General features: G+C 43.2%; 1 protein-coding gene across 6 annotated transcripts in view; it reads right to left on the minus strand.

Moving 5' to 3' along the window:
* Positions 1–13159, minus strand: part of GFM2 (GTP dependent ribosome recycling factor mitochondrial 2) — a 201894-nt gene that overhangs the window by 124785 nt on the left and 63950 nt on the right. For all 6 annotated transcript variants that reach the window (XM_033929287.1, XM_033929289.1, XM_033929285.1 and 3 more), the window contains one exon: positions 5538–5618. In XM_033929287.1, the coding sequence (XP_033785178.1) occupies positions 5538–5618 (81 nt within the window). The remainder of the gene's footprint in view (positions 1–5537; positions 5619–13159) is intronic.

The following is a 13159-nucleotide window of genomic DNA, read 5'->3' on the forward strand; positions in this document are numbered from 1 at the left end:
GCCAGTGCGCCCGGGGCAGCGGGCTCAGGTGAGGGTCTCTCGGGTCACTGAGCTGCTGCAGGTGACTCGCTCCTGCTGGCTCCCCGTTAGTTACAATAATCACTGTGGGACATGGAGGGAGATGTGTTGCCGTGCATTTGCTGCAGTGCACCCGGCTCCCTGGACAGGGCATGTGCTGGGGGTTACTGCCCCTCTTCCTGACACCAGAGCTGAACGATTAATTTATTTACATGTTTTTCCCCGAGTTGCATCTAAAGACTTGGCTTACGACCCTCCAAACTATGCCACGAGAAAGTGTTCAACTAGTATTTGTGCAAAATGATAATGCTTGATAAGATCTGCTGTTTCTTTTTTACTACTTTGGATTTTGGCCCTATTCCTGAAATTATGTTGTGACAAAATGCTGCTAGATTAGTTTAAAAGAAGTTGTGCGCTTTTTCTTGGGAGGTGGGATAGGGTTTTACGCTGTTTTGGTTTTGAATCTGTACAGCCAAATGCCTAGGAGATCTGGTGTTTCAAGGTTTGGGGATGAAATATAATTTGGTTAAATGTGTGAAGCAAAGGTAGAATATAGGACCAGGTCTACAGTGGTCAAAATGGCAGTTAGGGAGGCAAAACTTCGAGTAGAAGAAATTCTGGCAAAAAACCTTAAAAAGGGGGACAAATCCTTCTTCAGGTATATTAGTGACAGAAAACGGAACACAGGCAGGATAGTACGCCTTAGAAGACCGGACGGAAGTTACGTGGAAGCAGATTCCGATAAAGACGCACTACTGAATGAATACTTCTGCTCAGTCTTCACCAGTGAGGCACCGGGACACGGTCCACAGTTGAAGGCAACCCAAAGCACAGAAGACCCGTTTCAGAATTTTGAGTTCACACCAGGTGAAGTTTATAGTGAACTGGCAAGACTCAAGGTGTACAAAGCCATGGGACAAGACAATTTGCACCCAAGAGTGCTCAGAGAATTGAGCGATGTCCTGGCGAAACCGTTGCCTGAGCTATTCAATCTCTACCTAAGTAAGGGGAAAGTTCCCCTGAACTGGAAATTAGCTAATGTCGTTCCTCTGCATAAAAAGGGTTGCAGGGCAGAGGCTGCGAATTATAGACCGGTGAGACTCACATCAATAGTGTGCAAACTCATGGAAACACTAATTAAAAGCAAATTGGACACGATCTTGAATGAAGGGAATCTTCGGGATCCCAGTCAGCATGGATTCACCAAGGGTAGGTCCTGCCAATCCAATCTCATCAGCTTCTTTGACTGGGTAACAAGAAAGTTGGATTTGGGAGAGTCTTTGGACGTCGTGTATCTGGACTTCAGTAAAGCTTTTGACAGTGTCCCACACTGCAGGCTGCTAAGCAAGATGGAATCGATGGGGTTAGGAGAGACACTAACTGCATGGGTCAATGATTGGCTGAGTGGAAGACTTCAGAGGGTGGTGGTTAATGGTACCCTCTCTAAAACATCGGAGGTGACCAGTGGAGTGCCGCAGTGCTAGGTCCTGGGTCCACTCCTTTTCAACATATTTATAGGGGATCTGACTCAAGGGCTTCAAGGTAAAATAACACTATTCGCCGATGATGCCAAACTATGTAATATAGTAAGTGAATGCAGTTTACAGAATTATATGGCGCAGGACCTGCTTACATTGGAAAGTTGGTCCTCAACCTGGCAGCTAGGCTTCAATGCTAAGAAATGTAAGGTCATGCACCTCGGAAGCGGAAATCCATGCAGGACATACTTCTTGAACGGAGAAACTTTAACTAAGACTTCAGCAGAACGAGATTTAGGAGTAATCATCAGTGCAGACATGAAAACTGCCAATCAAGTGGAGAAGGCTTCATCTAAGGCAAGGCAGATATTGGGTTGTATCAATAGAAGTTTCGTCAGCCGAAAGCCTGAAGTCATAATGCCGTTGTACAGAGCCATGGTGAGACCTCATCTGGAGTACTGTGTGCAATTCTGGAGGTCACATTACAGTAAAGATGTGCGCAGAATTGAATCGGTTCAGCGGACGGCCACCAGGATGATCTCGGGGCTCAAGGGTCTCTCGTACGAAGAGACACTGAACAAATTGCAGCTCTACACTCTCGAGGAACGTAGGGAGAGGGGAGACATGATCGAAACATTTAAGTACCTCACGGGACGTGTCGAAGTGGAAGATGATATTTTCTTTCTCAAGGGACCCTCGGCCACAAGAGGGCACCCGCTCAAACTCAGGGGCGGAAAATTTCATGGCGACACCAGAAAGTATTTCTTCACAGAGAGAGTGGTTGATCATTGGAACAAGCTTCCAGTGCAGGTGATCGAGGCAGACAGCGTGCCGGACTTTAAGAATAAATGGGATACCCATGTGGGATCCCTACGAGGGTCAAAATAAGGAAATTGGGTCATTAGGGCATAGACAGGGGGTGGGTAAGCAGAGTGGGCAGACTTGATGGGCTGTAGCCCTTTTCTGCCGTCATCTTCTATGTTTCATGTGAATTCTGCTTTCCCTGTTCTTTTTTTTTTCTCTAGCGCTTTTATTGTTAAATTGTCAATGCAAATGTTAATTCTTAGGTGTATGGTATGAATAATACCTGAATAACTGGCTTTGGCAAATTGATTTCCTAAAACTTTTTTGATTTGCTTGGCAGTCAAAACAGTTCTGCTTTCTGTTGAGGTGAGCTGAGATCTACATGGTGTCTTTTCAGCATCAATTCTTTTGTTGATTTTTTAAAGATGCGGATCTTATGCCTGTCTCCACTATCAAACTTTATAAGGATTATATACACACATTCAGCTTCACAAGAATGGGAAATATGACAGAAAACTCTGTTCTGAGCTGAAATGTTAATGGAAAGTTGTCTAGCTGAGACAAGGCTTCCAAATCAGCCGTGAATCGTGCACGAGGAGACGCCGCCGCCTGCAGACGACTGCAGCAAGGGAGCCAGCAAGAAAATAGATACTCCCCGGGAGTCATAGAAGGAAGGGAACACTTCCAGCACAGGCACAGATCGCCAACGGCCATAAAATTAATACTTGCAGCATAGTCACGGATCGCGTGAAGAGACAGTCACCACTGCCCGCAGCTTTCACCAGAAAAACAATTGCAGCATGGGAGGTAGTCAAAAGGGAGAGAGGACATGTTGGGACTCGAGAGGAAGGGAGCACAAACTTTGAACAAATGATAAAAGAAGGAGGGAGGATGCATGAGCCATAGGATTGAAGAATGGAGGGAGTGAGGGGGAAGGAACAGTAAGGGATAATTGGGTGTCTGAGAGAGGGAAAGAGATAGTGCACATAGAAAGATGAAGAAAGAGAAGAACTGTTGGGCAGAGAGAAGAGGGAGGGGACAGAGAGAATTATTGGACGTGGTGGTGGGAGAGTAGTGAGGTAGAGATGCATGGGCCCGGAGAGGAGGGGGAGAACATGCTGGGCCAAGGAAGCCTCTTGGACTGGTGGGATTTTTTGAAAGAACAGAGGGGGAAGGGTATTAAAAGAAGTGCTAGATTGGGCAGAGGGGAGAGCTTATGGGGCCAGAACCAGAGGACAGAGAGGGAGATGGTGAGCAGTGGTCTGAAGAGAGAGAAGTTGGACCTGGGGTGGTGTGAAGGAACAGGGAAAAAGATACTTGAAGGGAAAACTGTTGGGAAGAGAAAGGGAGAAATGGTAGACCTGGGGGTGAAGGGAGGCAGGGGGAGAGATGGGGTGGGGGCAGTTTCGAAGAGAAAGGGAGAGAAGTTGGATCTCGGGATTGAAGGGAGGTAATGAGAAATTTTAGGCCTGTGTATGGAAGGCAGAGAGATGCAGCATCTCTTTTTTTACCTCCATTTCATTGCTCAGCATCAAGGGGGGAGGGAAGAAGAAAAACAGAAAAGAGAGGGAGCAAAATGTTGGACCATAGGGATAAGGAGAAGAGATGGACCCATGGGAGGCCAGGAGGGAAGAGAGCTAGGATAAGAAAGAAAGGGACAGGGAGTTATAGCCTGACCAGTGGAGAGAGGGAAGGGGATTCTGAAAGTGGTGAACCATGTGAATGAGGTCAACAGGGAGATGACAAGATGAGTAAGAGAGCAGTGAGTACAGTGGTAGAAATGTGGTAATGGGGAGTAGATAGCAGGAAATAGGAGGCTGGGAAAGGAGTGAGATGGGAAATGGGAGAGCTAGGGACAGAGAAGATGGAGAATTGAGAGATAGCTGAACATTTAAAAAGAAGGGTGAGAAAGAAAGAAAGAAAGATTTGAGTGGACAGAGGCAAAAAAGACAAGAAAAAGTTAAAGCTGAAAGGGAAAAATAAATACGTTGGAGACACTCATAAGAAGGAAATGGAATAAGAGATGAGGACACTGGAAAGAGAATTAGTTGAAAATAGACAAAATGCAGAAAGAGAAACTGGGACCAAGATGATGGAAAAACAAAATATCAATGTAGAAAAAATTGTTTTATTTTGAATTTATTAACTGGAATATGTTAGCTTTGGGATATGTGCAAGTCTGGACAGGAGCTCAAACCTTTATAAATGTGCTCCTCCTCAGCATTAACCCAGATCTTCCACTGTGTCTGAAGCAGTACAGAAGCTGCAAAGTGTGTTTGTAACCATCCACTGGAGACAGAATACTGACAAATTCACACTGTATAATGCCTATATAGGGCAAAGCACACAGAATTCTTTCTTCTCTGTCTCCATCTTCTGGTCAACAGGTTCTGGACTATTATGGTGATATGCTAAGGAAGAATGCTTTAAGGTGTGACTGTGCTTAATTTTGCAACACCAGCAACAACATACTACTCTGTGCAATCCTGTGACCGTTGTTACTCTCGTTGTTCTTTTACTTTAAACCTGGCATGGAATATTTTTTGCCGATCCAGCCATAGGCCTTTGTCAAACATTAACTAACAGCCTGCACCTCAAAAACTACCAGTCGCCATCAGAGTACAGTATAAAGCAGTAATGATTTGTCATCAGTTCTTGTATGGAAACATTCCAGAATTGTTTAAAAATAATATACTTAGCTATACACCAAAAAGACCATTGCACTCTGAGTCTCTAGTATACTGAAGACGACTGTGAATCCAAGGCTTGTTGAGACTGGTAAAATTACTTTTTGTTGTGCAGGAGTTAATATATGAAACTCCTTGGTAGGTCAGATACAAAACTGCCGTGAAAAAGGCATGTTTAGAAAACTACTTAAGACACAGTTATTTGTAGATGCCTTTCTCTAGCCAATAATTTTCTTCTCTGGCAGAGTTGATGAATTATTCATGATCTTTACTATGCAAGCTATGGTATTATTTTCTAGACATGATTTCTGAGAATTGTTTGTATGTTTATTTTATCATGTTTTTGTTTTAAAATTATGTAAACCGTTTAGTTTTAAACAGTATAGAAAATTTTAAAATAAAAAAATAAATACCACCACCAAACAGAATCAACAAAGATGAGATATCACTATGATGTGATGAGAAATCATTGTAATGTGAAGAAGTTAGGCAATACAAAAAAATTTAACAAACAAACAATCACTGCACAGGTAGCTGACGGAAGCATTACCTTTCCAGCTGGCAAGGAATCGAGGTTCTCACTATAATCTTCTAAAACCAGTTCAGCAAATTCATCATCCAAATCTGCAACCTATAGGGACAAAACAGAATAGTTCCATATCATTGCCAATTCATCTTTCAGCATCAGCCACAAGACCAGATACCACTAACACATTCACAGATCTACAAGTAGTGGGTTAGTGGTACTTAATATAAATTAAGCTTCTTGAAACAATGATTTGACATTATTATAGAAAGTCTAGAGCCATACTAGGAGTCAGATATATAGTCTAATGCTCATAATAAAACTAAAAATAAGAAATCTATAAACCACAATTCTCCTTATTCCTGTGTCAAACCGCCACACAGCATCATCTGGGCTGAAGAAGTGAAGTGTGCATCTCTCAAGGATCACCCATTAACTTTTCAAGGTTATATTTAAAAGAAGAGGAAGCAAAAATAGGTTCTAAGAAGAAATTTTTTTTTTTTTTTTTAAATTCTTTATTCATTTTAAATCATAAACAAGTGTACAATAATATATCCATTAAATTTCAATGTAACTTTTTCTTACCTGATAATTTCTTTTATTTGAGTCCTGCTAGACCAGTCCACATTAATGAGTCATATTCTCTAACCAACAGATGAAGGTAGAGAAAAAACAGACAAATTCTGGTGACTTCACCAGATTAACAGCAGGTAAAGCCTGGAACTAGTCAGTAGGAGAGCCAGAACCTCACCAGGAAACTGCAAATTCAACAACCACAAAAAATGTGACCAAAGCCATGGGACCAGACAAACTACATCCCAGGGTGCTTAGGGAGTTGAGAGATGTCCTGACTGGAAAACAGCTAACGTCATTCCACTCCACAAAAAGGGATGCAGGACGGAAGCCGCAAATTACAGACCGGTGAGTCTCACATCGATAGTGAGTAAACTTATGGAAACACTAATCAAACACAAATTAGACACGATCCTGGACGATGAGAATCTACGAGATCTCCATCAACATGGATTTACAAAGGGAAGGTCCTGCCAATCCAATCTAATCAGCTTCTTTGACTGGGTAATGAAAAAGCTGGATATGGGGGAGTCCCTGGACGTCGTGTAGTTGGACTTCAGTAAAGCTTCTGATAGTGTCCCACACCGCAGGTTATTAAGCAAGATGAGTTTGATGGGATTAGGAGGAACATTAACTGCATGGGTTAAAGACTGGCTCAGAGGTAGACTTCAGAGGGTGGTGGTGAATGGTATTCTCTCCGAAACGGCGAAAGTGATCAGTGGAGTGCCGCAGGGCTTGGTCTTGGGTCCGATCCTATTTAATATCTTCGTAAGGGACCTGGATCAAGGGCTTCGAGGTAAAATTACATTCGCCGATGACGCCAAACTATGCAACATAGTAGGCAAAAGCACAGTGCCCGACTGTATGACGTAGGACCTACTCTTACTGGAACAATGGTCCATAACTTGGCAACTAAGTTTTAATGCCAAAAAGTGTAAGGTCATGCACCTTGGTAGCAGAAATCCTTGCAGAACTTACACCCTAAATGGTGAGACCTTAGCAAGAACTGCAGCAGAACGAGACTTGGGAGTGATCATTAGTGAAGACATGAAGACTGCCAATCAAGTGGAGAAGCTTCATCCAAGGCTAGACAAATGATGGGTTGTATCCGAAGAAGTTTCATCAGCTGGAAGCCCGAAGTTATAATGCCGTTGTACAGATCCATGGTGAGACCTCATCTGGAATATTGTGTACAATTCTGGAGGCCACATTATCAAAAAGATGTACTGAGAGTTGAGTCGGTTCAGCGAATGGCCACTAGGATGGTTTCAGGACTCAAGGATCTCCCGTATGAGGAACGGCTGGGCAAATTGCAGCTAAACTAACTCGAGGAACGCAGAGAGAGGGGAGACATGATTGAGACGTTCAAATATCAGATAAAATAGTCATTGAGGTAGAAGAAAATATCTTTTTTCTTAAAGGACCTACGGAAACAAGAGGGCATCCGTTGAAAATCAGGGGTGGGAGATTTCATAACGACACCAGGAAGTATTTCTTCACTGAAAGAGTTGTTGATCATTGGAATGATCTTCCACTGCAGGTAGTTGAAGCCAGCAGCGTGCTAGATTTTAAGAAAAAATGGGATAAGCATGTGGGATCACTTCAAGGAAGAAATTAGGGGGGTGGGTTATTAGAGTGGGCAGACTTGTTGGGCCGTGGCCCTTTACTGCTGTCATTTTCTATGTTTCTATTCACTTCAGGTCTTCTTACATTTTCCTTTTTTTTTTTGATCGAGCAATGAGCACAAGAGAAAGAACCCAAAATGAAGACTTGTTACACAGACAGTTGGTAGGGAACCTCCAGAACAGCTAGTTGATTTAAAACAGCAGGAACTCCTACTGATACCTTGTGAATTATTTTATATTTTCAGATTATAAACATGTAAATCTACAGTCACCCAGGAAGTAGATACAATAAATATCTTTAATATGGTGTCAAGAGAATATACAGCTATACTGCTTTCTGGATACAGATGGAGGATCTTTATAGCAGGCTCTAACCCAAGGGTGGGCAAACTTTTTGACTTGTGGGCCACAATGGGTTCTCAAATTTGACAAAGGGGTAAGATTCCATTCTATTTTACAACAGTTTATGGACTGTTCCTCAAGGAGTTTGCCCAAAATTATTTTTTTAACCCAGCTATGCTAACTTTCTTTATGAAATCCTTTGGCAAAGAGTTTCAGAGCTTAACTATGCATGGAGTGAAAAAATATTTTCTCCAATTTTGTTTTTAAATATTGTGACCAGTCAAACTCTGTGCCTGACGTGTTCCCAGCTAGAAATCCCAGGAGAGGCAGAGACAGCGCTAGGAAAGCTGTTCCTAAGCCCCGCAGAGCCCAGCAGCCTAGGTTCCCTGAGTACACTAGGGAGGCCACAGAGGATCCCACTTCTGACACCACCTCTGTGGCCACCGGGCCCTGGACTAGGCGAATAGTGCTTCAGGTGGACCACAGGTAAATTGCGCTGGCGTGCTACTCAAACTGGAGACAGTCCCCACAGGCAAAATATCAGATAAAATAGTCAAGAGGAAAGCAGGTAATTTGTTAAATTATATCCAGGGACTCGCAAGAACTGCTGGCAGCCATTTGGAAAGCGGCATGGGCCCAAGCAGGAGCATGTAAAGCTTGGCCCTGACCACCACGCTCCTGAATCATGCGCCTGCTGCCCGGAAATAGTAAGGAACCATCAAGTGAGGGAGGAAAGTATTTAAAAAAAGGTACGGGGTTTAAAAAAAAAAAAGGTACAAGGAGGATAATTAAAGGTACAAGGGGGTATGATTAAAGGTACAAGGGGGGCAGTGTTCTCCCCAGGGCCTTTTAGCTGGGCACTCTGCCTGGCTAATTTAGATGACCACCCGGCGAATCCTGCTACTGCCACCGATGCTCCTTCCCGGGCTGACTCGCCGCCGAAAATTTTGTTTGACACCTGCCTTTTTTTTTTGCCAGCATGCTTTTACTTGCTTTGGGCCTTCCTTGTTGACGGGTCCTGCCTACTTTCTGTATCCGCGAAGGCAGGACCCGGCAGCGATGAAGGCCCGAAGCAAGTAAAAGTAGCAAGTTGTAAGCTTCCCTCCGGGGCTCTAACATGTGCATGCCGGCTTCCCTTCCTTCCCTCCGAAACCAGAAGTTACGTCCCGTGGGGGAGGGAAGGGGGGGAGAAAGAAAGACAGGCAGGGGAAGAGAGAGAGAAAGGCAGAAATAAAGAGGGGGCAGGGGGAGAGAGAAAGAAAGAGACAGAAAGAAAAGGGGCGGGGCAGAAAGAAAGAAATATTGGATTTTCAGTCAGAAAAAGGAAGTGCAACCAGAGATTCATGAAAACACCAGACAAAAAGGTAGGAAAAATGATTTTATTTTCAATTTAATGACCAAAATGTGTCCATTTTGAGAATTTATATCAGCTGTCTATATTTTGCACTATGGCCCCCATTTACTAAACCGCAATAGCAGTTTTTAGCGCAGGGAGCCTATGAGCATCGAGAGCAGCGCAGGGTATTCAGCGCATCTCCTGCGCTAAAAACCGCTATTGCGGTTTAGTAAAAAGGGAGGGGGTATATTTGTCTATTTTTGTATAGTTGTTCCTGAGGTGACATTGCATAAAGTCATCTGATTTGACCTCTTTGAAAACCCGCGGAATATAAATGATAATTAACATTTTCTCTGCGTACAGTGTGCTTTGTGTTTTTTAAAATTTTATTGTTGGTAGATCATTTGACTTGGCCATTTTAAAAGTAGCTCGCAAGCCCAAAAAGTGTGGGCACCCCTGCTGTAGTGCCATTTCTTGTATGACTGGATGAGCTATATTTATCTTTTTTTTTAGTTGTTTAAATTCATGCAGAAATAAATGGCTAGATTGAACCCAATGGCTTCATTAACGCCTTTCCCTTTTTTAAACCTCTATACCATCTGAAAGAGGGCAAATATCTAATTATTCCCTTCTAGAATTGGATACTTCTTAAATTTAGTAAAAATATTCTGGCACAAGTGTCAAACCTTAAAAAAGGAAGTCAGTCATCTACTATGTTATGTTATATTGAGCATTGGAAAATAATAATAATTAACTAATAAAAATAGTACACATTTAGGGCTCCTTTTACTAAGTTGCGATAGTGGATTTAGTGTGCACTTAGCGCATGCAGAATTGCCATGTGCGCTAGATGCTAATGCCAGTATTGGGCTGGCATTAGTTTTCACACATAGCGCGGGGGTTTGCGCATGCTAAAAATGCTAGTGCACCTTAGTAAAAGAGAGGGTTAATTTTCCCCACCACCAAATTTCCCCATCCCACCCCACCCGGATACTTTTTCATGCCACCCGGCTGGAAAATATTTCTGGGGAGAACACTGGTGGGGTATGATTAAAAAGGTACAAGGAGGATGATTAAAGGTACAAGGGGGGTATGATTAAAAAGGTATAAGGGGGGATAATTAAAGGTACAAGGGGGGTATGATTAAAACGGTACAAAGAAGGATGATTAAAGGTACAAGGGGGGAATAATTAAAGGTACAAGGGGGTAAGATTAAAAAGGTACAAGGGGATAAATAAAGGTACAGGGGGTAAGATTAAAAAGGTACAAGGGGGGATGATTAAAAAGGTACCAAGGGGGGATGATTAAAAAGGTACAAGGGGGATGATTAAAGATACAAGGGGGTATGATTAAAAAGGTATAAGGGGGATGATTAAAGGTACAGGGGATGATTTAAAAAGGTACTGGGGGGCACGAGGGGGGATGGGGGATGATTTAAGGTACTGGGGGGTATGTGGGGGGTACGACGCCTGCCTGTCACTAGGCCGGCCTACCTGCTCTGTCCCGGCCTACCACTAAACCACCAGAGGGGGGGACAGGGTACAGAGCCTGGCAGGGAGGGGGACAGGGTGCAGAGCTTGGCAAGGAGTGTGGAGTTTGGTGCAGATCCTGGCAGGGAGAATTTGGTTCAGAATGTTTTTTTTCTTGTTTTCCTCCTCTAAATCTAGGGTGCGTCTTATGGTCAGGTGTGTCTTATGGAGCGAAAAATACGGTATTTCCAAAAGCTAACATTTAAATTAATAAATGCAAAATAAAATACTTTTTTCTACCTTTGTTGTTTGAACACGTTTTGTTTTTTTGGGGGTAATTTACTTTGACTCTATGTGTCTCTTTCTTCTGTTCGTGCAAGGTCTCCTATCCCTCTGACATTTCTTCTATTCTCAGGACCACCATCCTTGTTCTTTCTGCACTCCTATTTGCCCTACCCAGCATCTCCTTATCTATCCATGTCCCTATCCCACCTTCATGTCCCCATCTGCCCCTTTGTCAGCATTGTCCTTCAGTGTCCTAATCTCCACTATTTTCCAGCATTGCCTCTATGTTCCACTGTTCCTACCCTCTCCCTGTCTACCATTGACAGTCTAAACCATGACTCTGTGATCCCTCCTCGCCCAGCATCTCTCTTCTATGTTCTTATCTCTTCCCATATTCAGCTTCTCCCGTCTCTTCCCTTCTTCTATAGATCCCCTCCTCCATCTCACCTCACTGCCACATATCTTCCCGGCCTGCCCCCTCCCTCCTAGATGCTGGCATCTTTACCTCTGTTTCCCTCCTCCAATGCAGTCCCTTTCTTTCCTCTCCACCTGCTCTTCCCCATCCCCTCGTTCCTCCTTACTACTCCAGCAGCAGCAATTGCATGCAATCTTCCCCGCAGTGCCTTTTTAAATGCCCCTTAAGCCTGCTGGTCCAGCGGTGCATGGGCCGGCAGAAGCATGCTTTCTGCGCTGTTGCCTGGGCCCGCCCTGCTTTCTGAATGGCTGCAGTCAGTTCTCACAAGTCCAGTGAGAACTGACGCAGCCATTCAGAAAGCGGGGCGGGCCCAGGCAGCAACTCAGAAAGCACACTCCTGCCTGCCCATATATCGCTGGACCACCAGGCTTAAGGGGCGTTTAAAAAGATACTGCGGGGCAGGGGGTGTTTTAAAAGGAAGGAAGGACGGGGGAGGTTTAAAAGGAAGGGCCAGCAGGCAGGCTATGTTTTTAAAGGGCGGGCGGTGTTTTAAAAAAGTACAGGGAAGAGGGAGTTTATCTTTGCTCCATAAGACCCCTTTTTTGGGGTGGAAAAAGTGTGTTTTTGTTGTTTTTTTAAAAATTCTTTATTTATTTTTATAACTTACATCAAGTGCATTAAAGAGTAACATCATTTTGACTTAAATACATCACTTGAAATTCTACAATTCTTCATATTAAATAGAATTATCCCTTTCCCCCATCCCTTCAATATCTCATAACACATATAACATATAAAAGTCCCCCCTCCCCCACCCCATTCTTTCATTTGTACAAATCAGGGAAAATAATACCTATTCATTGCAATAATTTGTTAATGGCCCCCACACATCTTGAAATTTATTAAAATTCCCTTTCTGAATAGCTAATGTTCTTTCCATTTTATAAATATGACACACTGAATTCCACCAAAAACTGTAGTTTAATCTATTCCAATTTTTTCAATTACATGTTATTTGTTGTATGGCGACTCCTGTTAAAATAAGAATTTAAAATATTATTTTTGGAAGATATTTGGCTCTTAACCATCATAGACATGCCAAATAATACTGTATCATAAGATAATGCCACATAATTTTCTAACAAACTATTAATTTGGCCCCAAATTGATTTCCAAAAAGCCATAATAAATGGACAATAGAACAATAAATGATCTAAAGTCCCTGCTTCAAGATGACAATGCCAACATCTATCTGACTTAGAACAATCTAATTTTTGTAAACGAACAGAGGTCCAGAATGCTCTATGCAACAGGAAAAACCATGTTTGTCTCATAGATGCAGACATTGTACATCTCATCCTCCAAGACCAAATTCGTGGCCATCGAGACGCATATATCAGGGGCGGGAAACTGCACGGGGACACCAGGAAATTCTTTTTCACTGAAAGGGTGGTTGATCGCTGGAATAGTCTTCCACTTCAGGTTATTGAGGCAAGCAGCGTGCCTGATTTTAAGGCCAAATGGGATAGACACGTGGGATCTATTCACAGAGAAAGGTAGGGGAGGGTCATTGGGGTGGGCAGACTAGATGGGCCGTGGCC

This window comes from Geotrypetes seraphini, chromosome 1 (genome assembly GCF_902459505.1).
Source record: "Geotrypetes seraphini chromosome 1, aGeoSer1.1, whole genome shotgun sequence".
NCBI classification, from domain to species: Eukaryota; Metazoa; Chordata; class Amphibia; order Gymnophiona; family Dermophiidae; genus Geotrypetes; species Geotrypetes seraphini.